General features: G+C 37.5%; 1 protein-coding gene across 1 annotated transcript in view; it reads right to left on the bottom strand.

Moving 5' to 3' along the window:
- The window catches only part of Gucy1a2 (guanylate cyclase 1 soluble subunit alpha 2), an 83,833-nt gene that overhangs the window by 29,129 nt on the left and 26,760 nt on the right, over positions 1-27,944 (bottom strand). Inside the window, exon 3 of the mRNA XM_032909481.1 lies at positions 23,583-23,704. Coding sequence (XP_032765372.1) covers positions 23,583-23,704 — 122 coding nt within the window. The remainder of the gene's footprint in view (positions 1-23,582; positions 23,705-27,944) is intronic.

Genomic DNA, 27,944 nt, shown 5'->3' on the forward strand with positions numbered 1-27,944 from the left:
TGTGTAGCAGAAACTGCTTAACATTTTCAGATTCAGATAACTTTCAGGTTTTTCATTTTCTACTAATTTTCACATATTATTTTTTACAAACAACTGTAATCTAGCTAGCAAATAATTGTTCTGTTCATAGATCTGTATCTTAATAAAAAAAAAAAAAAAAAAAAAAAAAAAAAAAATTCAAGCCCAGGCTACTGTAGCCAGCAAAAATCTCAGATGACATAGGTAGAAAAACCAAGATAGTCCATGAAAAACAAAACAAATTTACATAATATTTTCCACAAATCCAGCCCTACAAAGGATAATAGATGGAAAACTCCAACACAAGGAGGGAAACTATACTCTGGAAAAAGCCAAAATGTAATCTAATTCCAACTAACCCAAAAGAAGATAACCACACAAACATAATTCCACCTGTAACAACAATAATAACAAAAAAAACAACAAGCATTGTTCCGTTATATCTCTCACCATCACTAACCCAATAAAAAGACTTAGACTAACATACTGGACACTTAAACAGGATCCAGCATTTTGCTGCATATAGGAAATGCACAAAAGACAAATACTACTTCAGAGTAAAAGGCTAGAATACAATTTTCCAAGCAAATGGTCCCATAAAATGAAGTACCTTAGCCATTCTAATATTGAATAAAATCAATCTTCAACTAAAAGAAATAAGGAAGATAAGGCAGAATACTTCATATTCATCAAAGGAAAAATCCACCAAGTTGAATTCTCAATCCTGAATATCTGTGTTCTAAATGCAAGTGCACCTACATTTATAAAAGGAGCCTTACTAAAGTTCAAAGCACACATTACACCTCACATAATAATAGTGGGAGACTTCAACACTCTCATTAATGGACAGATCATGGAAAAAGAAACTAAACAGAGACAGAGAAACTAACAGAAGTGTGAATATATATAATCATTTTAACCTAAAATAAAAGAATATACTTTCTTCTCATCACCTCATGGGACCTTCTACAAAACTGACCATATAATTGGTCACCAAACAGGCCTCAAAAGATACAAGAAGATTGAAATAATACCATGTATCATATCAGATCACCAAGGACTAAGGCTGGTCTTCACTAACAAAAAAAAAAAATATGACAGAAAATACATATATGCATGGAAGCTGAACAATGCTCTGCTTGATGACAACTTGTTCAAGGAAAAAATAAACAAAGAAATTAAAGCCTTTTTAGAATTTAATGAAAATTAAAGAACAACATACCCGAATTTATAGGACATGATGAAAGCAGTGCTAAGGGAAAAAAACCCATAGCTCAGAGTGCCTCCAAAAAGAAACTGAGGAGAGCGTACACTGGCAGCTTGAGAGCACACCTAAAACCTGTAGAGTAAAAAGAAGAAAATACACCCAAAAGGAGAAGCAGAAAATAGTCAAACTTAGGACTGAAATCAACCAAGTAGAAACAAAAAGACTATACAAAGAATGGAAAAAACCTGGTTTTTTGAGAAAATCAACAAGATAGATAAACCCTTAGCCAAACTAACCAGAGGGAATAAAGAGAGTATCCAAATTGACAAAAATCACAAAAAGATGAAAAGGGAGACATAACAACAAAATAAAGAAACCCGAAAAATGATCATATCCTTCTACAAAAGCCTATACTCAACAAAACTGGAAAATCTGGATGAAGTGAACAATTTTCTAAACAGATACCAGATATACTAAAGTCAAATCAGGATCAGATAAACCATCTAAACATTCCCATAACTCATAATGAAATAGAAGTATTCATTAAAATCTCTCAACCAAAAAAAAAGCCCAGGATCAGATGACTTTAGTGCAGAATTCTACTAGACCTTCATAGAAGACCTAATACCAATACTGTCCTAACAATTCCACAAAATAGAGACAGAAGGGACACCTTCCAATTCCTTCTATGAAGCCACAATTACACTTATACATAACCACACAAAGGCCCAACAAAGAAAGAGAATTCCAGACAAATTTCCCTTTATTGATGCAAAATTACTCAGTAAAATTCTTACAAACAGAATTCAAGAACACATTGAAATGGTCATCCATCATATTCAAGTAGGCTTCATCCCAGGGACACAGGAATGGTCAATATATGAAAATCCATCTATGTAATCCACTATATAAACAAATGCAAGCAACAAAACCACATGATCATCTCATTAGATGCTGGGAAAGCATTTGTCAAAATTCAACACCCCTTCATGTTAAATGTCTCGGAAAGACCAGGAATTCAAGGCCAATACATGAACACAGTAAAAGCAATATACAGCAAACCAGTAGCAAACATCAAACTAAATACAGAAAATTTAAAGCAATCAAGGACTAAACAAAGCTGACCACTCTCTCTAGGACTCAAAGTCCTAGCCAGAACAATCAGACAACAAATGGAGGGAAAAGGGATAAAACTTGGAAAGGAAGAAGTCAAAATATCACTATTTGCAGATGAGATAAGAATATACTTAAGTGACCCCACAAGTTCCAGAGAACTACTAAGTCTGAAAAACAACTTCAGCAAAGTGGCTGAGTATAAAATTAACTCAAACAAATCAGTAGCCTTCTTCTACTCAAAGGATAAACAGACTGAGAAAGGAACTAAGGAAATGACACCCTTTACAATAGTCACAAATAACATGAAATACCTCAGTGCAACTCTAACCAAACAAGTAAAAGATATGTATGACAAGAACTTCAGGTCTCTGAAGAAATAAATTGAAGAAGATCTAAGAAGATAGAAGGACCTCCCATAATCATGGATTGGAAGAACTAATATTGAAAAAAAAAAAAAAAAGGTCTTGTTGCCAAAAGCAATCTACAGAATCAATGTAATCCCCATCAAAATATACCCAAAAGATTCTCCAGCATATAACAAAGACACATGCTCCACTATGTTCATAGCAGCCTTATTTATAATAGCCAGAAGTTGGAAAGAACCCAGATGCCCTTCAACAGAGGAATTGATACAGAAAATATGATACATCTACACAATGGAATACTACTCAGCTATCAAAAACAATGATTTTATGAAATTCATAGGCAAATGGATGGAACTGGAAAATATCATCCTGAGTGAGGTATCCCAATCACAGAAAAATACACATGGTATGAACTCATTGATAAGTGAATATTAGCCCAAATTCTCGAATTGCCCTAGATGCACAGAACACATGAAATTCAAGAGGGATGACCAAAATGCGAATGCTTCACTCCTTCTTTAAAAGGGGAACAAGAATACCCTTGGCAGGGAATAGAAAGGCAAAGATTAAAACAGACACAGAAGGAACACCCATTCAGAGCCTGCCCCACATGTGGCCCACACTTAAACAGCCACCCAATTAGATAAGATGGATGAAGCAAAGAAGTGCAGGCCGACAGGAACCAGATGTAGATCTCTCCTGAGAGGCACACCCAGAATACAGCAAATACATGGGCGAATGCCAGCAGCAAACCACTGAACTTTGAACGGGACCCCTGTTGAAGGAATCAGAAAAAGGACTGGAAGAGTTTGAAGGGGCTGAAGACACCATATGAGCAACAATGCCAACCATCCAGAGCTTCCAGGGACTAAGCCACTACCCAAAGACTATACATGGACTGACCCTGGCCTCCAACCTAATAGGTAGCAATGAATAGCCTACTAAGAGCACCAGTGGAAGGGGAAGCCCTTGGTTCTGCCAAGACTGAACCCCCAGTGAATGTGATTGTTGGGGGGAGGGCGGTAGTTGGAGGGAGGATGGGGAGGGGAATACCCATATAGAAGGGATATGGGGATGTTGGCCTGGAAACCAGGAAAGGGAATAACATTTGAAACGTCAATAAGAAATATCCAATTTAATAAAGATGGGAAAGAATTCCAACTAAATTCTTCATCGAGTTTAAAAGAGCAATTTGCAAATTCATTTGTAATAACAAATAACCCAGAATATTGAACACTATCCTCAATAATAAAAACAACTTCTGGGGGATTCACAATCCCTGACATCAAGCTGTATTACACAGCAATTATTATAAAAACTGTATGGTACTGGTACAGAGACGGGCAGGTAGATCAGCAGAATATAATTGAAGACCCATAAGGGAGAAAAATATTCATTTGAGGAATTAAGGAGACAAAGTGTGTAGTAGAGAATGAAGGAAAGAGACTGCCCCACTTAAGGATCCATCCCATATACAAACACCAAACTCAGATTCTATGGTAAATGTCAAGAAGTGCTTGATGACAGAAGCCTGATATAACTCTCTCCTGAGAGGTTCTGCCAGTCTTCCAAATATAGAGACATGCTTGGAACCAATCATTGGACTTAGCATGGTATCCACAATGGAGGGGTTAGAGAACAGACTGAAGAAGTTGATAGGGTTTACAACTCTACAGGAACAACAACAATACCATCCAAACAGATGCCCCAGAGCTCCCAACAACGAAACCAGTAACCAAAGAGTACAAATGGAGGAACCCATGGCTACAGCCACATGTGTACCAGAGGATGGTCTTTTTGGACATCAATGTGAGGAAAGGCCCTAGGTTCTGTGAAGGCTTGATGCTCGCATGTAAAGGAATGCCAATGCAGTGAGGATGGGTGGGTAGATATGGAAGCACCTCATAGGAGCAGGATTAGGGAGGATCAGATAGCAGTTTCTGGAGGGGAAGCCTGGAAAGGGAATGACATTTGAAATGCAAGTAAATAAAATAACCAATAAAAAATGACCAAACAAAAGCAAAACCAAAAAGAAAATAAAGGAAAATTGAGTAATCAATAGACTAAAGTTTGCTATATACCTATAATATTACTTTAGTGGGTGATTTAAATGATCAATGAATTTTTTGTTAAACCACAGTTCATCATGTGTGGGAGGATTATTACCCCACAGAATTCTGTGTGTTTATGGGAAAATGTTTGCAAGGTTACAGCAACAGTTAAGTATTGTTTCTACCAGTGCAATTTTTCTGAGCAGTTTCTATTTTTAGCTTCTCTTCTAGGTACCAATTATAAATAGGAGGAAAAACAGATATAAAATGGGGGGGCAGATATGGGAAATAACAGAAAATAACAAGTAAAGTAATTTCAGAATGCTGGCTGCTAAGGACCCTGACACAAAAGGATGGAAAGGATTGGTATCTATGTACTAATGAGCATCAGTGTTGTTTCATTTAAGCACACATGCAGAGAGTATGTGCTACATTCTTCGTTGCCAAAAACTTTTTCAACTTCAGACAAGAAGGCACTGCTTTGTTACCTGTTAATTTAAAAAAAAAATATTTCTGCTAGAAAAAATTGAATCACATTAAAAGCACTATTTATGTTCCTTAAGCCAATCTCTCAACCCTGTACATGTATATTACTGCACACTACAGCTTTAGTTTAGCCACTGTTTTTAATTAGAAATACTTTTAAGTACCTTTCTTAATCTGTTTTTGGCAATATTAGATGTTGAAACCAGGGCCACTGACATGAAAGACAATCACCTTATCAATGAACTACATCCTGAAAAACATGATTTGACAGGTTAAACATATGGTTTAAAAGAGAAAAGACTCCAGAGAAAAAAAGGAATAGATAAGAACTATCATCATGCTTGAACTGATTCTTGAATTAGAAAATAATTAGCTCCCACACCCGCGGATCCCGGCCCGCAGCAGCTCTCTGCTCCCAGAACCCGTGGGAGAGATACCTTATCGCCTGGTCAGGTGGGCACTCCTGAGGCTGCAGAGCAGAAGAGACCACCAACACTGCCCACCCCTGCCCACATCCCTGGCCCAAGAGGAAACTGTATAAGGCCTCTGGGCTCCCGTGGGAGAGGGCCCAGGTGAGGCAGGAGCCCTGCCTGAGACACCGCCGGAACCTGAAGGAAACAGACCGGATAAACAGTTCTCTGCACCCAAATCCCGTGGGAGGGAGAGCTAAACCTTCAGAGAGGCAGACACGCCTGCGAAACCAGAAGAGACTGCTCTCTACACACATTGCTGATTCCAGAGGAAAACACCGGAGGCCATCTGGAACCCTGGTGCACGGAGGCTCCCGGAAGGGGCGGCGCAGATCTTCCTGGGTGCTGCCACCTCGGAGAGCCCAAGGGCAGCACCCCGCGAGCGAACTTGAGCCTCGGGACCACAGGTAAGACCAACTTTTCTGCTGCAAGTGACCTGCCTGGTGAACTCAAGACACAGTCCCACAGGAACAGCTGCAGACCTGTAGAGGGGAAAAACTACACGCACGAAAGCAGAACACTCTGTCCCCAATACTGGCAAAAAGAAAACAGTAAAACAGGTCTACAGCACTCCTGACACACAGGCTTATAGGACAATCTAGCCACTGTCAGAAATAGCAGAACAAAGTAACACTAGAGATAATCTGATGGCGAGAGGCAAGTGCAGGAACCCAAGCAACAGAAACCAAGACTACATGACATCATCGGAACCCAATTCTCCCACCAAAACAAACATGGAATATCCAAACACACCAGAAAAGCAAGATCTAGTTTCAAAATCATATTTGATCATGATGCTGGAGGACTTCAAGAAAGACGTGAAGAACTCCCTTAGAGAAACACAGGAAAACATTAATAAACAAGTAGAAGCCTACAGAGGAATCATAAAAATCCCTGAAAGAATCCCAGAAAACACAATCAAACAGTTGAAGGAATTAAAAATGGAAATAGAAGCAATCAAGAAAAGAACAAATGGAAATAACCCTGGATATAGAAAACCAAAAGAAGAGACAAGGAGCTGTAGATACAAGCTTCACCAACAGAATACAAGAGATGGAAGAGAGAATCTCAGGAGCAGAAGATTCCATAGAAATCATTGACTCAACTGTCAAAGATAATGTAAAGTGGAAAAAGCTACTGGTCCAAAACATACAGGAAATCCAGGACTCAATGAGAAGATCAAACCTAAGGATAATAGGTATAGAAAGAGTGAAGACTCCCAGCTCAAAGGACCAGTAAATATCTTCAACAAAATCATAGAAGAAAACTTCCCTAACCTAAAAAAGAGATACCCATAGGCATACAAAAGCCTACAGAACTCCAAATAGATTGGACCAGAAAAGAAACACCTCCGTCACATAATAGTCAAAACACTAAACGCTCAAAATAAAGAAAAGAATATTAAAAGCAGTAAGGGAAAAAGGTCAAGTAACATATAAAGGCAGACCTATCAGAATCACACCAGACTTCTCAGCCAGAAACTATGAAGGCCAGAAGATCCTGGACTGATGTCATACAGACCCTAAGAGAACACAAATGCCAGCCCAGGCTACTGTATCCTGCAAAACTCTCAATTAACATAGATGGAGAAACCAAGATATTCCATGACAAAACCAAATTTACACAATATCTTTCTACAAATCCAGCACTACAAAGGATAATAAATGGTAAAAAGCCCAACATAAGGAGGCAAGCTATACCCAAGAAGAGGCAAGAAACTAATCATCTTGGCAACAAAACAAAAGAGAAGAAAAACACAAACACAACCTCACATCCAAATATGAATATAACAGGAAGCAATAATCACTATTCTTAATATCTCTCAACATCAATGGCCTCAACTCCCCAATAAAAAGACATAGATTAACAAACTGGATACATAATGAGGACCCTGCATTCTGCTGCCTACAGGAAACACACCTCAGAGACAAAGACAGACACTACCTCAGAGTGAAAGGCTGGGAAACAACTTTCCAAGCAAATGGTCAGAAGAAGCAAGCTGGAGTAGCCATTCTAATATCAAATAAAATCAATTTCCAACTAAAAGTCATCAAAAAAGATAAGGAAGGACACTTTATATTCATCAAAGGAAAAATCCACCAAGATGAACTCTCAATCCTAAATATCTATGCCCCAAATACAAGGGCACCTACATACGTAAAAGAAACCTTACTAAAGATCAAAACACACATTGCACCTCACACAATAATAGTAGGAGATTTCAACACCCCACTCTCATCAATGGACAGATCATGGAAACAGAAATTAAACAGAGACGTAGACAGACTAAGAGAAGTCATGAGCCAAATGGACTTAACGGATATTTATAGAACGTTCTACCCTAAAAGCAAAAGGATATACCTTCTTCTCAGCTCCTCATGGTACTTTCTCCAAAATTGACCATATAATTGGTCAAAAAACAGGCCTCAACAGATACAGAAAGATAGAAATAATCCCATGCGTGCTATCGGACCACCACGGCCTAAAGCTGGTCTTCAATAACAATAAGGGAAGAATGCCCACATATACGTGGAAACTGAACAATGCTCTACTCAATGATAACCTGGTCAAGGAAGAAATAAAGAAAGAAATTAAAACCTTTTTAGAATTTTATGAAAATGAAGGTACAACATACCCAAACTTATGGGACACAATGAAAGTGTGCTAAGAGGAAAACTCATAGCGCTGAGTGCCTGCAGAAAGAAACAGGAAAGAGCATATGTCAGCAGCTTGACAGCACACCTAAAAGCTCTAGAACAAAAAGAAGCAAATACACCCAGGAGGAGTAGAAGGCAGGAAATAATCAAACTCAGAGCTGAAATCAACCAAGTAGAAACAAAAAGGACCATAGAAAGAATCAACAGAACCAAAAGTTGGTTCTTTGAGAAAATCAACAAGATAGATAAACCCCTAGCCAGACTAACGAGAGGACACAGAGAGTGTGTCCAAATTAACAAAATCAGAAATGAAAAGGGAGACATAACTACAGATTCAGAGGAAATTCAAAAAATCATCAGATCTTACTATAAAAGCCTATATTCAACAAAACTTGAAAATCTACAGGAAATGGACAATTTCCTAGACAGATACCAGGTACCGATGTTAAATCAGGAACAGATAAACCAGTTAAACAACCCCATAACTCCTAAGGAAATAGAAGCAGTCATTAAAGGTCTCCCAACCAAAAAGAGCCCAGGTCCAGACGGGTTTACTGCAGAATTCTATCAGACCTTCATAGGAGACCCTCATACCAATATTATCCAAACTATTCCACAAAATTGAAACAGATGGAGCACTACCGAATTCCTTCTATGAAGCCACAATTACTCTTATACCTAAACCACACAAAGACCCAACAAAGAAAGAGAGAACTTCAGACCAATTTCCCTTATGAATATCGACGCAAAAATATTCAATAAAATTCTGGCAAACCCAATCCAAGAGCACATCAAAACAATCATCCACCATGATCAAGTAGGCTTCATCCCAGGCATGCAGGGATGGTTTAATATACTGGAAAACCATCAACGTGATCCATTATATAAACAAACTGAAAGAACAAAACCACATGATCATTTCATTAGATGCTGAGAAAGCATTTGACAAAATTCAACACCCTTCATGATAAAAAGTCCTGGAAAGAATAGGAATACAAGGCCCATACCTAAACATAGTAAAAGCCATATACAGCAAACCAGTTGCTAACATTAAACTAAATGGAGAGAAACTTGAAGCAATCCCACTAAAATCAGGGACTAGACAAGGCTGCCCACTCTCTCCCTACTTATTCAATATAGTTCTTGAAGTTCTAGCCAGAGCAATCAGACAACAAAAGGAGATCAAGGGGATACAGATCGGAAAAGAAGAAGTCAAAATATCACTATTTGCAGATGATATGATAGTATATTTAAGTGATGCCAAAAGTTCCACCAGAGAACTACTAAAGCTGATAAACAACTTCAGCAAAGTGGCTGGGTATAAAATTAACTCAAATAAATCAGTAGCCTTCCTCTACACAAAAGAGAAACAAGCCGAGAAAGAAATTAGGAAACGACACCCTTCATAATAGACCCAAATAATAAAAATACCTCGTGTGACTTTAACCAAGCAAGTAAAAGATCTGTACAATAAGAACTTCAAGACACTGAAGAAAGAAATTGAAGAAGACCTCAGAAGGTGGAAAGATCTCCCATGCTCATGGATTGGCAGGATTAATATAGTAAAAATGGCCATTTTACCAAAAGCGATCTACAGATTCATGCAATCCCCATCAAAATACCAATCCAATTCTTCAAAGAGTTAGACAGAACAATTTGCAAATTCATCTGGAATAAAAAACCCAGGATAGCTAAAACTATCCTCAACAATAAAAAGGACTTCAGGGGAATCACTATCCCTGAACTCAAGCAGTATTACAGAGCAATAGTGATAAAAACTGCATGGTATTGGTACAGAGACAGACAGATAGACCAATGGAACAGAATTGAAGACCCAGAAATGAACCCACACACCTATGGGCACTTGATTTTTTGACAAAAGGAGCCAAATCCATCCAATGGAAAAAAAGATAGCATTTTTCAGCAAATGGTGCTGGTTCAACTGGAGGTCAACATGTGGAAGAATGCAGATCGATCCATGCTTATCACCCTGTACAAAGCTTAAGTCCAAGTGGATCAAGGACCTCCACATCAAACCAGACACACTCAAACTAATAGAAGAAAAACTAGGGAAGCATCTGGAACACATGGGCACTGGAAAAAATTTCCTGAACAAAACACCAATGGCTTATGCTCTAAGATCAAGAATCGACAAATGGGATCTCATAAAACTGCAAAGCTTCTGTAAGGCAAAGGACACTGTGGTTGGGACAAAACGGCAACCAACAGATTGGGAAAAGATCTTTACCAATTCTACAACAGATAGAGGCCTTATATCCAAAATATACAAAGAACTCAAAAAGTTAGACCGCAGGGAGACAAATAACCCTATTAAAAAATGGGGTTCAGAGCTAAACAAAGAATTCACAGCTGAGGAATGCCGAATGGCTGAGAAACACCTAAAGAAATGTTCAACATCTTTAGTCATCAGGGAAATGCAAATCAAAACAACCCTGAGATTGCACCTCACACCAGTGAGAATGGCTAAGATCAAAAACTCAGGTGACAGCAAATGCTGGCGAGGATGTGGAGAAAGAGGAACACTCCTCCATTGTTGGTGGGATTGCAGACTGGTACAACCATTCTGGAAATCAGTCTGGAGGTTCCTCAGAAAATTGGACATTAAACTGCCTGAGGATCCAGCTATCCCTCTCTTGGGCATATACCCAAAAGATGCCCCAACATATAAAAAAGACACGTGCTCCACTATGTTCATCGCAGCCTTATTTATAATAGCCAGAAGCTGGAAAGAACCCAGATGCCCTTCAACAGAGGAATGGATACAGAAAATGTGGTACATCTACACAATGGAATATTACTCAGCTATCAAAAACAACGAGTTTATGAAATTTGTAGGCAAATGGTTGGAACTGGAAAATATCATCCTGAGTGAGCTAACCCAATCACAGAAAGACATACATGGTATGCACTCATTGATAAGTGGCTATTAGCCCAAATGCCTGAATTACCCTAGATGCCTAGAACAAATGAAACTCAAGACGGATGATCAAAATGTGAATGCTTCACTCCTTCTTTAAAAGGAACAAGAATAGCCTTGGCAGGAGAGAGAGGCAAAGATTAAAACAGAGACTGAAGGAACATCCATTCAGAGCCTGCCCCACATGTGGCCCATATATATACAGCCACCCAATTAGACAAGATGGATGAAGCAAAGAAGTGCAGAAGTGTAGATCGCTCCTGAGAGACACAGCCAGAATACAGCAAATACAGAGGCGTAATGTCAGCAGCAAACCCCTCTGAACTGAGAATAGGACCCCGTTGAAGGAATCAGAGAAAGAACTGGAAGAGCTTGAAGGGGCTCGAGACCCTATATGTACAACAATGCCAAGCCACCAGAGCTTCCAGGGACTAAGCCACTACCTAAAGACTATACATCTGGACTGACCCTGGACTCTGACCTCATAGGTAGCAATGAATATCCTAGTAAGAGCACCAGTGGAAGGGGGAAGCCCTGGGTCCTGTTAAGAATGAACCCCAGTGAACTAGACTGTTGGGGGAGGGCAGCAATGGGGGGGAGGGTGGGAGGGGAACACCCATAAGGAAGGGGGAGGGAAGGGGATGTTGCCGAAACCAGGAAAGGAATAACACTTTCGAAATGTATATAAGAAATATTCAAGTTAATAAAAAATAAATAAATAAATAAAAAAAGAAAATAATTAGCTATAAAAGAAATTGTTGAGATAGTCAACAAAAGGTTAATATACACTGAAGATTAGATGATCATATACTATCAAAATACAACAAAAGAGTTAGGGTAAGGGCTATGATGTTTAAGGTTTTCAAATGGAATGTATGCTGTGTGTTTCTTTGTGTGTGTGTGTGTGTGTGTGTGTAGTGTGAACATGTATGTATGAGATGGAAGGAAAGAGGGTTGAAAGAAGAGAGAATAAAAAAGAGAATATTAGAAGGTAATTGGCAAAGTAATTTGGGATTTTAAATTTTTGCTATTTTCGAGCTTCCCTCTAAATTACAAAAATTATATTAACAAAACTAAGTATGAATTTGTTTCATAAAGTTAAACTGTATTTAAATAATCCTGTGTCTTAATAAGATATTTTTTGTTTTACTAGGTTTGAATCCCAGTTAAAATATTAACAAAAATGCTAAACTAAATGAAAATAATAATGTCAAACATTAACTCCAATGAAGAAATTGTGGTGTCTCCTTAAAATTGAGAATATTTTGCTTTTCCTAGTATTTTCAATAAAATAACAGATTCTATAATCAATGTCCAGATTAGAAATGAACCTATGAAGTTTATTCTCTGGTTCTATACTCTCACTTGTATCCTGATTTTGCAATGTACATTTCTGTGTGAATATCATCCTATTCTATTCATTCAGTACTACACAGCAGTTTGTATCGGACTGGAAAATTACCTTCTATGTGTTCTAGAAAGTAGTTTTGTCTACATAGAAGATATAGTATATCTATGAAAATATAACAGTAAATATAAAATTGTCAACTACTTCTATTGCTTACTTCCTTGATAATGAAGTAAGTCACAGAGTTGTGAGACACATACATTTCTTTTACTGAATAGTTTTTTATTTACATTTCAAATGTTAACCCCTCTCCTGTTTTCCCATCAATAAACCCCCTATTCCATCCTTCTTCTATGAGGATATTTCCCACCCATCCATCCACCACTTCACACCTCCCTGCCTTGACATACGCCTACACTGGGGCATCACTCCTGGGCAGGACCAAGGGTGTCACCTCCCATTAGTGCCCAACAAGGCCATCCTCTGCTACAAATGCAGCAGGAGCCATGGGTCTGTGCATGTGTACTCTTTGGGTAGTGGTTTAGTCTCTGGCATACTCATGGATTAGCTGATTTAATACACCACTTTACCCAAAGCAATGTGCAGATTCAATGCAATCCCCATTAAAATTCCACTCAATTCTTCATAGAGGTTAAAAGGAGCAATTCTCAAACTCATTTTTAAAAAAAGACCCAGGATAGGGAAAACTGTTTTCAAAAATAAAAGAACTTCTGGAGAAACCACCATCCATGACCTCAAGCTGTATTACAGAGCAATAGAGATAAAAAAACAAACAAACAAAAATGCATGCTATTGGTACAGCAAAAGACAGGAAGAACAATGGAATAGAATTCAAGAGCCAGAAATGAACCCACACACCTATTGTCACTTGATCTTTGGCAAAGACACTAAAACCAACCAATGGAAAAAAGACAACATTTTAACAAATGGTGCTGGTTCAACTGGTGGTCTGAATATAGAAGAATGCAAATTGTTCCATTCGTATCTCTTTGTATAAAGCTCAAGTCCAACTGGATCAAGAACCTCTACATAAAACCAGATACACTGAATCTAATAGAAGAGAAAGTGGGGAATAGCCTCAAATATATGGGCACAGGAGAAATTTTCCTAAATAAAACACCAGTGGCTTATGTCCTAAAATCAAGAATCAACAAATGGGACTTCATAAAAATGCAAAGCTTTGTAAGGCAGAGGACACTGTCAATAGAACAAAATAGCAGTGCACAGATTAGGAAAAGATCTTTACCAATCCTACATCCAACATAGTGGTAACATCCAAAATACACAAAGAACTCAAGAAGTTAGGCCCCAGAGAACCAAACTACCCCATTAAAAAATGGAGTCCACAGTTGATCAGAGTATTCTAAACTGAGGAATCTCAAATGGCTGAGAAGCACTTAAAGAGTTGTAAAACATCCTTAGGCATCAGCAAAATGCAAATCAAAATGACCCTGAGATTCTACTTAACACGATTTAAAATGGCTAAGATAAAAAAATGCAGGCAACAGTATATGCCGGCAAGGGCGTGGAGAAAAAGGAACAGTCCTCCATTGTTGGTGGGATTGCGAGCTAGTGAAATCACTTTGGAAATCAATAAGCCAGTTCCTGAGAAAATTGTAAATAGTTCAACCTGAAGATCCAGACATACCACTACTGAGCATATACCCAAAAGATGTTCCAACATATAGCAAGAACACCTGCTTCACTATGTTGATAGCAGCCTTATTTATAATAGCCAGAAAATAGAAACAACCCAGATATACTTCATTGGAGGAATGGAAACAGAAAATGTGGTACATTTACACAATGGAATACTACTCAGCTATTAAAAACAAAGACTTCATGAAATTCTCAGGAAAATAGATCAAACTAGAAAATATCATTGTAAAGAAGGTAAAACTGATACACAAAAGAACACACATGGTATGTACTCACTGATAAGTGGATATTATCTCAAATGCTTACAATGACCACAATAGACCATAGGGAACTTAAGATGAAGGAAAAGTAGGGATGTTTCAGTCCTGCATTGAGGTGGAGGTGGGGGAGCAGGATGATTGTGGGAGGGAGAGAGATCCTGGGAGGTAGGGAGGAGGGAGAGGAAATAAGGAAGCAGTATCAGGTACAGGAGAAGACAACAAAGAGGTACATAGGGTCAGAAAATCAAATAAAAATATGTAGCAGTGGGGATAATGAACTGGGGATAGCCACTGGAAGATTCCTGATACCAGGGAAATGAGAAATTCCCAGATTCCAATGGGTGCTACTTTAGTCGAAATGCACAGAGAAGGGGAAATAGAACCTGTAGAGACAATCTCCATTAGATAGGCACTGTCCCCAGTTGAGGACCACACACCCATCTCAAAGTTTTTAACCCAGAAATGTTCCTGTTCAAACAGAGAATAGGGACAAAAAAAAAAGTGGAGCAGAGACTGAAGAAAGGGTCATCTGGGGACTGTCCCACCTGGGAATCCATCTTGTCTGCAGACTCCAAACCTGACACTATTGATGTTGCCAAGAGGCACTTGCTGACAGGAACCTGGTGTAGTTGCTCCTTGGGAGGTTCATGCAGCAACTGACCAATGCAATATGAGGATGCTTGGAACAAACAATCATACTGAGCTTGGGAATCCTTGTGGGAGAGCTAGCAGAAGGACCAGAGGAGGAGAGGGTGATTACAACCCCATAGGAAAAACATCATCTGGACGGACCATCCAGTGCTCCCAGGAACTAGACCATCAAGTAAAGAGTGTACAGGGAGGGATCAATGGCTACAGATATACATGTAGCTGAGGATGGCCTTGTCTGACATTAATTTGAGGAAAGGCCATTGGTCTGTGGTGGTTTGATGCCCCAGTACAGGGGGATGTTAGAGTGGTGGGGCTGGAAAGGGTGGATAGTTGGGGGAGCACCCTCACAGAGGCAAAGTGAGGGAGAGGGAGGTAGAGCTTGTCAAGGTGTAACCTGGAAGTGGGATATCATTTGAGATGTAAATGAATGGAATGATTACTAAAAATGAGAATGTTATAACTACATTGATATTTAACTGGTTGTAGCAAACAGCATGGCATAAATTCTCATCCAACATTCTTAATTCTCTACATTCTTTTTCCCTCTGTCTTTCTATTGCTAGCTAAGTCTAAGCCACGGTACCAAGTAGCAACATGTTCAAAACAAATACAGCACAGGCCCTTATGATACACATTTCATTATACCAGCATAATTTCTAATAAAATTTAAAATGTCCTGTTTTATAGGAGTACAAGCATAGTTTTACAACTGCTACAAACTAAAATTAGGCTTTGCATATCACTGTTTTAAAATACTAAGCAACTAGAATTAGATTATCTTAGCATGCATCAGACATTGGGATTGAAATAATGCAACAATTTAATACTCAGAGCCATAAGCAGAGAAGCTACCATTTGTATCTATTTTCTCTTGCATAAGGGCCTCTTGGGAGGACTTTGCTGTGTTCTCACAATGACTAATAGAACAAAAACACGAAGGGAACAGAAATCAATATGCAGAGCTAAACCTTCAGAGGAGCAGACACACCTGGGAAGCCAGAAGACACTACACACTGCCCACATTTCTTACTCTAGAGGAAAACACCTAACACCATCTGGGACACCGGTGCACAGGGGCCTCAGGAAAAGGATACTCAGGCCCTACTGGTTTCCACCCTCTCAGAGAGCTCAAAACTAGCCCCACAGGAGACACTTCGGCCGCAGGACCACAAGTAAGACCAAGTTTTGTGCTCCAAGTGACCTGCCTGGTGGACTCAGCACACATACCCACAGGAACAGCTGAAGACAAGTAGACGGGAAGGACTACATGCCCGAAAGCAGAACACTCTCTTCACATAAATGGATGAAAGAAAACAGGAAAACAGATCTACAGAACTCCTGACACACAGGCCTATAGGACGGTCTAGCCACTATCAGAAATAGCAGAACAAAGTAACACCAGATATAATCTGACGGTGAGAGGCAAGCGCAGGAACCCAAGCAACAGAAACGAAGACTGCATGGCATGATTGGAGCCCAATTCTCCCACCAAAGAAAACACTGAATATCCAAACACACCAGAAAAGAAAGATCTAGATATAAAATCACATTTGATCTTGATGATGGAGGACTTCAAGAAAAACATAAAGAACTCCCTTACGGAAATACAGGAAAACATAAATAAACAAGTAGAAGCCTATAGACAGGAATCACAAAAATCCCTGAAAGAATTCCAGGAAAACACTATCAAACAGGTGAAGGAATTAAAAATGGAAATAGAAGCAATAAAGAACTCACAAAGGGAGACAACCCTGGATATAGAAAACCAAAGGAAAAGACAAGGAGCCTTAGATACAAGCATCACCAACACAATACAAGAGATGGAAGAGAGAATCTCAGAAGCAGAAGATTCCATAGGAATCATATACAAAACTGTAAAACATAATGGAAAATGGAAAAAGCTACTGGATCAAAACATACAGGAAATATAGGACTGAATGAGGAGATCAAACCTAAGGATAATACATATAGAAGAGAGTGAAGACTCCCAGCTCAAAGGACCAATAAAAAAACGTAGAAGAAAATCATAGAAGAAAACTTCTCTAACCTAAAGAAAGAGATGCCCATAAACATACAAGAAGCCTACAGAACTTCGAATACATTGGACCAGAAAAGAAACTTCACCCTTCACACAATAGCCAAAACACCAAATGCACAAAATAAAAAAGAATATTAAAAGCAGTAAGGGAAAAAGGTCAAGTAACATATAAAGGCAGACCTATCAGAATCACACCAGACTTCTCCCCAGAGACTATGAAAGCCAGAAGATCCTGGACAGATGTCATACAGACCCTAAGAGAACACAAATGCCAGCCTAGGCTACTGTATCCTGCAAAACTCTCAATTAACATAGATGGAGAAACCAAGATATTCCATGACAAAACAAAATTTACATAATATCTTTCTACAAATCCAGCCCTACAAAGGATAATAAATGGTAAAGCCCAACATAAGGAGGCAAGGTACACCCTAGAAAAACTAAGAAACTAATCGTCTTGGCAACAAAACAAAGAGAAGGAAAGCACACAAACATAATCTCACATCCAAATATGAATATAACAGGAAGCAACAATCACTATTTCTTAATATCTCTCAACATCAGTGGTCTCAACTCCCCAATAAAAAGACATAGATTAAAAAACTAGATATGCAATGAGGACCCGGCATTCTGCTACCTACAGGAAACACACCTCAGAGACAAAGACAAACACTACCTCAGAGTGAAAGGCTGGAAAACAACTTTCCAAGCATATGGTCTGAAGAAACAAGCTATAGTAGTCATTCTAATATCAAATAAAATCAATTTTCAACTAAAGGTCATCAAAAAAGGTAAGGAAGGACCCTTCACATTCAATAAAAAGGAAAAATGCAACAGAATGAACTCTGAATCCTAAATATCTAGGCTCCAAATACAAGGGCACCTAAATACATAAAAGAAACCCTATTAAAGCTCAAAGCACACATCGCACCTCACACAATAATAGTATCAGATTAAAACACGCCACTCTCATCAATAGACAGATCATGGAAATAGAAATTAAAGAGAGACATAGACAGTTAAAGAGAAGTCATGAACCAAATGGACTTAACAGATATTTATAGAACATTCTATCCTAAAACAAAAGGATATACCTTCTTCTCACCACCTCACTGTACTTTCTCCAAAATTGACCATATAATTGGTCATAAAACAAGCCTCAATAGATACAGAAAGATAGAAATAATCCCATGTGTCCTATGAGACCACCACAGGCTAAAGCTGATCTTCAACAACAATAAGGGAAGAACGCCCACATATACGTGAAAGATGAACAATGCTCTACTCAATGATAACCTGGTCAAGGAAGAAATAAAGAAAGAAATTAAAGGCTTCTTAGAATTTAATGAAAATGAAGGTACAACATACTCAAACTTATGGGACACAATGCAAACTGTACTAAGGAAAACCCATAGCTCTGTGTGCCTGCAGAAAGAAACGGGAGAGAGCATACAGCAGGAGCCTGGCAACATACTTAAAAGCTCTAGAACAGAAAGAAGAAAGTACACCCAGAAGGAGTAGAAGGCAGGAAATAATCAAACTCAGAGCTGAAATCAAACAAGCAGAAACAAAAAGGTCTATACAAACAATCAACAAAACCAAAGGCTGGTTCTTTGAAAAAAATCAACAAGATAGATAAACACTTAGCCAGACCAACAATAGGACACAGATAGTGTGTACAAATTAACAAAATCAGAAATGAAAAGGGAGACAAACTACAAAAGCAGAGGAAATTCAAAAAATCATCAGATTTTATTACAAAGGCCTATATTAAACAAAACTTGAAAATCTGCAGGAAATTCACAATTTCCTAGACAGATACCAGGTACCGAAGTCAAATCAGGAAGAGATAAACCATTTAATCAACCCCACAACTCCTAAAGAAAAAGAAGCAGTCATTAAAGGTCTCCCAACCAAAAAGACCCCAGGTCCAGATGGGTTTAGTACAATATTCTATCTGAACTCATACCAATATAATCCAAACTATTCCACAAAATTAAAACAGATGGAGGGTTACTGAATTCCTTCTATGAAGACACAATTATTCTTATACATGAACCACACAATGACCTAACGAAAAAAGAGAATTCAGACAAATTTCCCTTATGAATAACGACAAAAAAAAATCAATAAAATTCTGGCAAACTGAGCACATCAAAACAATCATCCATCATGATCATGTAGGCTACACCCAGACATGCAGTGATGGTATAACACATGGAAAACCATGAATGTAACCTATTATATAAAAAAACTGAGAGATAAAAACCACATGATCATTTCATTAGATACTGAGAAAGCATTTGACAAAATTCAACACCCCTTCATGATAAAAGTCCTAGAAAGAATAAGAATTCAAGGCCCATACATAAATATAGCAAAAGCCATATACAGCAAACCAGTAGCTAACATTAAACTAAATGGAGAGAAACTTGAAGCAATCCCACTAAAATCAGACACTAGACAAAGCTGCCCACTGTCTCCTTACTTATTCAATATAGTTCTTGATGTTCTAGCCAGAGCAATCAGACAACAAAAGGAGATCAAAGGGATACAGATTGAAAAAGAAGAAGTCAAAATATCACTATTTACAGATGATATGATAGTATATTTAAGTGATCCCAAAAGATCAACCAGAAAACAACTAAACCTGATGAACAACTTCAGCAAAGTGGCTGGGTATGGAATTAACTCAAATAAATAAGTAGCCTTCCTCTATACAAAAGGGAAAGAAGCCGAGAAAGAAATCAGGAAAACAACACCATTCATAATAGTCCCCAATAATATAGAATACCTCGGTGTGACTTTAACCAAGCAAGTGAAAGATCTGTATGATAAGAACTTCACGCCTCTGAAGAAAGAAATTGAAGAAGACCTCAGAAGATGGACAGATCTCTCATGCTCATAGTTTGGCAGGATTAATATAGTAAAAATGGCCATTTTACCAAAAGCAATCTACAGATTCAATGCAATCCCCATCAAAATACCAATCCAATTCTTCAGAGAGTTAGACAACAATTTGCAAAATTCACTGGAATAAAAAAAACCCAGGATAGCTAAAAAAACTATCCTCAACAATAAAAAGGACTTACTGGGGAATCACTATCCCTGAACTCAAGCAGTATTTCAGAGCAATAGTGATAAAAACTGCATGCTATTGTTACAAAGACAGACAGAGAGAGCAGTGGAATACAATTGAAGACCCAGAAATGAACCCACACACCTATGGGCACTTGATTTTTTACAAAGGAGCCAAAACCATCCAATGGAAAAAAGATAGCATTTTCAGCAAATGGTGCTGGTCCAACTGGAGATCAACATGTAGAAGAATGCAGATCGATCCATGCTTATCACCCTGTACAAAGCTTCAGTCAAAGTGGATCAAGGACCTCCACATCAAACCAGATACACTCAAACTAATATAAGAAAAACAAGGGAAGCATCTGGAACACATGGGCACTAGAGAAAATTTCCTGAACAAAACACCAGTGGCTTATGCTCTAAGATCAAGAATCGACAAATGGGATCTCATAAAACTGCAAAGCTTCTGTAAGGCAAAGGACACTGTTGTCAGGACAAAACGGCAACCAACAGATTGGGAAAAGATCTTTACCAATCCTACAACTGATAGAGGGCTTATATCCAAAAATACAAGGAACTCAAGAAATTAGACCGCAGGGAGACAAATAACCCTACTAAAAATGGAGTTCAGAGCTAAACGAATCATTAACAGCTGAGCAAGGCAAAATGGCTTAGAAACAACTAAAGAACTGTTCAACATCTTCAGTCATAAGGTAAATGCAAATCAAAATCAACCCTGAGATTTCACCTCACACCAGTGAGAATGGCTAAGGTCAAAAACTCAGGTGACAGCAAACGCTGGCTAGGATGTGGAGAAAGAACACTCCTCCAATCTTGGTGGGATTGCAGACTGGTACAAACATTCTCGAAATTTGTCTGGAGGTTCCTCAGAAAATTGGACATTGAACTATCTGAGGACCCAGCTATACCTCTCCGGGGCATATACCTAAAAAATGCCCCAACATATAACAATGACATGTGCTGCACTATGTTCATAGCCGCCTTATTTATAATAGCCAGAAACTCAAAAGAAGCCAGATGCCCTTTAACAGCGGAATGGATACAGAAAATGTGGTGCATCTACACAATGGAATATTATAGCTTTCAAAAACAATGACTTTATGAAATTCGTAAGCAAATGAATAGAACTGGAAAATATCATCCCGAGTGAGGTAACCCAATCACACAAAAACACACATGGTATGCACTCATTGATAAGTGGCTATTAGCCCAAATGCTTGAATTACCCTAGATGCACAGAACACATGAAACTTAAGAAGGATGACAAAAATATGAATGCTTCACTCCTTCTTTAAAAGGGTAACAAGAATACCCTTGGAAGGGAATAGCGAGGCAAAGATTAAAACAGAGACAGAAGGAACACCCATTCCGGGCCTGCCTCACATGTGGCCCATACACATACAGCAACGAAACTAGATAAGATGGATGAAGCAAAGAAGTGCAGGCCGACAGGAACTGGATGTAGATCTCTCCTGAGAGACACACCTAGAATACAGCAAATACATAGACAAATGCCAGCAGCAAACCACTGAACTGAGAACGTGACCCCCATTGAAGGAATCAGAGAAAGGACTGGAAGTTTGAAGGGGCTGAAGACACCATATGAACAACGATGCCAACCATCCAGAGCTTCCAGGGACTAAGCCACTACCCAAAGACTATACATGGACTGACCCTAGCCTCCAACTTCATATGTAGCAATGAATAGCCTAGTAAGTGCACCAGTGGAAGGGGAAACCCTTGGTCCTGTCAAGACTGAACCCCCAGTGAACATGATTGTTGGGGGGAGGATGGTAATGTGGGAAGGATGGGGAGGGGAAGCCCTTATATAAGTGGAGGGGAAGGGGTTATGGGGTTGTTGGCCTAGAAAACAGAAAGGGGAATAACAATCGAAATGTAAATAAGAAATATTCAAGTTAATAAAGATAGAAAAGATAAAAAGAAATGCTCAAGTTAATAAATTGAAAAAGGAAAAGAAGAAATCAATGTGCAAATCATGGGACAAAAATGGACTCAACTGGTTACTAAGTAGAAGAAAAAATTATTTTTTGTTTTGGATGAGTTTATTAACTCCTTTTTATATAGCAAGTCAGAGTCAAGAATTATAAACAATAGGTGATTGGTAGAGATATCAAATATATTAAAAGTGTCCCTCACAATCTAGCACCATCCACTGGGGAGGTTTCTTTTTTTTTTTTTTTTTTTTTTTTTTTTTTTTTTTTTTTTTCCGAGCTGGGGACAACCCAGGGCCTTGCGCCTTCCAGGCAAGTGCTCTACCACTGAGCTAAATCCCCAACCCCAGGAGGTTTCTTATTTGTGAAAACTTTTCCTCCACATTTTGGGAGGGCTAAGAATCAGGCTTTGTTAAGCAACTGTTTTCAAGATCTTCAATGCAGGAAGGGATCGATAGAAGCAACAAACAATGAATCCATTGTTGGTCCTCCAATGTGCTCTATATTCCTATCTGACGCATAAAGAAGAATGGGTATTCCAAAAAGAATGGAATTCTGTTCACTTAAATTAAGTAAGCAAAATAAAATTAAATGATAAAAAATTACATAACTTCTGTAAGAAATAAGGGCTAAACAGATTACAGCTGTGATATCATCTATGTAGACTACTCTTGTATACCAAGGCCTTCATACTTTTTTCAACTGAAGAACAGAGTACATGGTTCCACTCATAGCAGTACATTTATTCATGTTGGAAGTATTCAAAATCCTGAAGGTAAATAGTGGCATCTTCAAGATACACAGTCCTTAGGCCTAGGCCCAATTATGGCAACCCAGTGGATGACAAGCCTCACTGATATGCTACAACAAGGGCATCTAAGAAATAAGAAAAGTTTAACCTTGAGTAGAATGGAAGATCATGCAGTTCAGGTTAAGGTAAGCACCAGAGAAGCATGTACTATGTCTGGCTAACACTAATATCATATAAATATTTGAAAATGTTCCCCAGGAATGAAACAATTTATTTTTGCTTTTTTTTTTGTTTTTTTGAGTTTACAAGTAAAGAACTTGTTTGTAATTCACACACAAATATTTTCATGGGTGAAATCAAATATTTAGTGACAAAATCTTGGTCTCTAATTTCAACAGTCTCCAAACATAAGAATAATGAAACACTCATTCCTTTACTTTCCCTTCCCCTCATAATCTCTGTTAATCATATAAAAACATATAGTTAATATACCGAGTACATTAGCAGTACACCGAAGAATTCCTGAGACATCTTCAATTTCCTCTTTGTTGGAATGGTCTGCAGAGGAGCATCTGTTAGAGATATTGTGGAAATTCTTTTCTGCATCCCTATAACTAAGAAGAAAATAAAATTAGCATACAAAGAAAATTTTGAAAGCATTTGAAAATGCATTCATGTCTACAAGTACATACAGTCTATGCTTTCTGTATAGCCAACTTTAAAATAACTGACTCTTTACACATAATTCTGTCATAAGCCACCAGTCCCATTAACAGTCACACTACAATATTATATATGGAGGCAACTGTTTCTTCTCTGAAAGAAAAGGGGGAAATAATGAGAAAAGTGGTTTAAGTAGGGATCAGAGGATTTGACAGGATATGGAGGGGAATAACTAATATTAGGCATGTTTGAAAAAGCCAAACACACATCTACTAGTTGTAAACTTTCTAACAGCCTGGGCAAAAAGTGAGAGTAGAAAAATGATATGAAGTAAGAAGGGAAGTTTAGGTGAAGAGAGGGATTGGAGTGTATAACAGATCAGGGAGATAGTGGAAGTATAACTGGCACTAAGGATATTTAAAACAACATATGGAAAGTTACTGTTTTACGATATTTTAAAGTAGGCAGAGTTCCATACAAAAGAGTTTATCTGGAATTGTCCTACCCATGAGATAATGCTCCTCCCAGAAGCCATATTTTGGAGGATAGAAGCAAAAATGTGTATACAAACAAGATATGTCTTGAATAATATAAAATCAGATTATTATATAAAGTCATTCTAGTTCACAGATATAGAAAACTAACCATTAATGTGATGCTATTCAAGCAAAATTATTCTACTAAGTATACAGGATCATTAACACTATAAAATTTTCATTTATACTGGACAGAGATACTAATTTCAATCACTCAGGTTATACCATTCCCATGCATAACTTTTTAGTTCACTATGCTACAACTCACATACTTCTAGGTTATAATTTATTTATTTATCCCCTTTCTCCCCATATTTCTAAAACTTAGTCCCTCATACCTGTCAACCACTAACAAAAACAGAGGGATATAGAATAAGCAAGATAAATGAATAAAAGGTAGTATTAGCTAATGGAGATCACTGTGAAATTATAGGTGATACTATAATAAAAATGACTGATTTGGAGACTGAGGTCAAAGGAGGGGAGATTCTTGAGGTTGGGTGCTCAGGAAAGACCTTTTAGAAAAATAGTATGTAGACTTCTGCAAAGAGAACATTCAAGAAAATAGTACAAACCCTGAGACTCATCATGAGAAAACTAGAAATTGGAGTGAGATGAAAAGAGAATGGTAGAAGACAATGGAATTTTAAAAGTAGAAGTCAGATGACAGAGAATTCAGATTTTAACCTCTTCTAATGAACAATTATAGGTTTTATAGAAATTATTGAAATTGAAATGTCTGAATTAGAAGCATTAGTTTGGCCTGATGACTAGTTAGAAATGGTAATCTTGAGCTCACATCAGATTTAAGAAATTAACAACTCGGTGATATATGTACTTATATCATATATATGTACATATATATATATATATATATAGAGAGAGAGAGAGATACATAGACATAGATAAATATAGATATAAGAATAGGTAAAGGTATAGATATATATATAGATATAGATATATAGATATATATGGGTTAATCTTTGTCATTACTGAGTGTGTCTATGAATATGCTTCCAGAAGTGAGCAATGTGTGGGTCAGTAAACTGATTAGAAAACAGTCACCTTGAGCATCAGTGCCATTACCTAATAGGATAGGGATCTGAGATGGTACAAAAGCAAAAGAGAGAGGCTAGCACATTCTTACATGCTCAACTCTTTTTAAACAGATGAACTTATCTTGTTGTTATTGCCTATGGACATGATATTCATCAGCTTTTAAATCCAAATTTACACAACAAATTCTTCAAGATGGCTTCTGGGCCTCTATCTTCACACTGGGCACTTAACTGTTTTCTGTATTATGTAGCTTCCAGCTTCTTGACTGGGCACTATTGATTTCACTCCAGTGTGTGATCAACCACTGTGAACCACTGTGTTCAGCTTCAAAGTCAAACTAATACATTGTCATTTGTAAGTGTTTGTGTGTGGGGGGGTGCATATGCATACATAAATATATGTAGTTACAAGGTAATCCTAATGCAAATTAATATTTAAGCACCACTGACTTAAAGTTATTTTAAATAAATTTTTATAATAAAAATTCAGGACTAGGTAAGAATGAGCAGATGCCAGAAAACTAGGTCAAAATCTCTCAGTAAGAGATCATCATGATGATGATGATGATGATGACGACGACGACAACGACGATGATGATTATAATAATGATGTCAATGATGATGACCACAACAGTAGAGAGGGAGAGATTTATCACATAGAACGAATATATTATTTTAGCATTCATTTTTCCAATAAAAATTATTCCTAAATAAATTAAATTAAATTAATTAAACTATAGAATAATTGTGTTAAGATGAAGAGCCTCTGGCAGAGAGGTTATATGACTCTACAACAAGAAGTTCCATCCTCTTTGTGATCCTTTGAACAGATGCTCTTTGAGTCCAATCCTAGGATTTTGTTGGCTGCCAAAAGCCTCCACAAGTTTCTATTGGCAACATTTATAAGAACTCAAGGAGTGTTATATGCTACCTTTGATATTGATATGTAAAACAGATCAAAAAATACAGTTTTAAGGAAAGCAGAGTGGAAATTGGTAAGCCAGAGGTTGAGACCATATTAAGAAATTAAAAAGAACCTATACATGCACTCTGTCATCTCTGCTGGTTTAGATTCTCAATCTATAGTTTCCAAATTACTACAAAATTTTCCTCTGAGTAGTGTAATCTTCAGAAAGTAGGAAAAGTGTTTTCTTGATAGGAATATGTCTCCCAAAATTATGGAAAATTATGCTTTGTAGTGCTTATTTGCCATTGTTTGAAATTCTTTTAAATGAAATACATCAATTTCCACAGTTAGAAATAAGTAAACTATTTTGTGAGGAGGAGCAGCACATAGGTGTGAAGACATTAATCCCAGTGTTAATTATATTAACTTTTCTGTTTTTTTTTTTCAGTTTTGTAAAGAGAAATACGGAGCAGATAGACTTAAAGTCAAATAAGAAAGTTGTAAAAGGAAGCTATAGAATGAGAAGTAGGGAAAGGGGAAGACAGTGTCAAGAAAGGCAAACTCAATGAGACTGTAGACAACTAGCTTCTTAGTCTCCGTCAGTATCAGGCAAATGGATGCATTGGTGGTCCATATCCTAATCATCATTCAAGTAAACAGGTTGATGGTCTATTTTAATCAAGTACAACATCAGGACACCTTGTTATAGACAGATTATCCATAATTCTTATATGGTGTTGGACAGAATAACGAGAACTAAGGAAAGATAATTTAATAAACAGGAAAGGAATTATCTCAGTCCATGTCAACATACATACTGAGGAGAATTATGGCAGTAAGATAAAAGGGACCTTCATCCCACAAATGACCAAAGGCTACTCTACTCATTATCACAGTGAGGTTAATTACTTTTTTCGATGGACATGTAAGAGTTCCTCTCCCAATTTGTCCCTATAGCAATGCAATTGGTTTGTAAATAAGAGCGTTTTAACAATTACTTCATTTCAAAACAAAACCTGGCACTTACAATTTCAAAAAACAATACTTTGATTTTATTCACTAGCATTATCATAAAAAAATATTTAAAATGATTATAAAAATATACAATTATGTAGTATAATTTACAAATTGCTTAGGTACATGTATTGAGTTTAGCCACAGAATATACTTGGAAGGTAGCAACTTTAATGGGTAATTGCTCTTATTTTAAAATGTGCAAGGAAAGGTTCACTTGGCATTCTCTTGCTCCATTAAGATAAACTATTTTAAAACACTAATGGCTTCAGATTAAAAGCCATCTAATAAGCTTAAATATATTTTTTAGCACTGAACTTCTGAGATTTAATGTGTCAATGTTTTGAAGTAATGGCCACTGAGTGACAATCAACATAATAATCAAGTGCTTTAAAGTACATGGCATTATGTAAAGCACTGAGATTACTTTGTATTCTTCTGTCCTGTTTTAGTCTAATCATATTATATCCCAATATTCCAAAATGTGGGCTATAATGATCCCTATAATGTAAAATGATCCCAAATAATATTTCAGGGATTAAATATGTTTGAATTTTTATAAGCCAAACCTTTGCCACACAAAGAAACTACTAACAAGGAACAGTGACAATATCCATTGTTTCTAGTGTTAGTTGATTTAATATGACAGGCTAGATTACTCCCAAAAGTAAATTTC

This window comes from Rattus rattus, chromosome 8, assembly GCF_011064425.1.
Source record: "Rattus rattus isolate New Zealand chromosome 8, Rrattus_CSIRO_v1, whole genome shotgun sequence".
Lineage (NCBI taxonomy): Eukaryota > Metazoa > Chordata > Mammalia > Rodentia > Muridae > Rattus > Rattus rattus.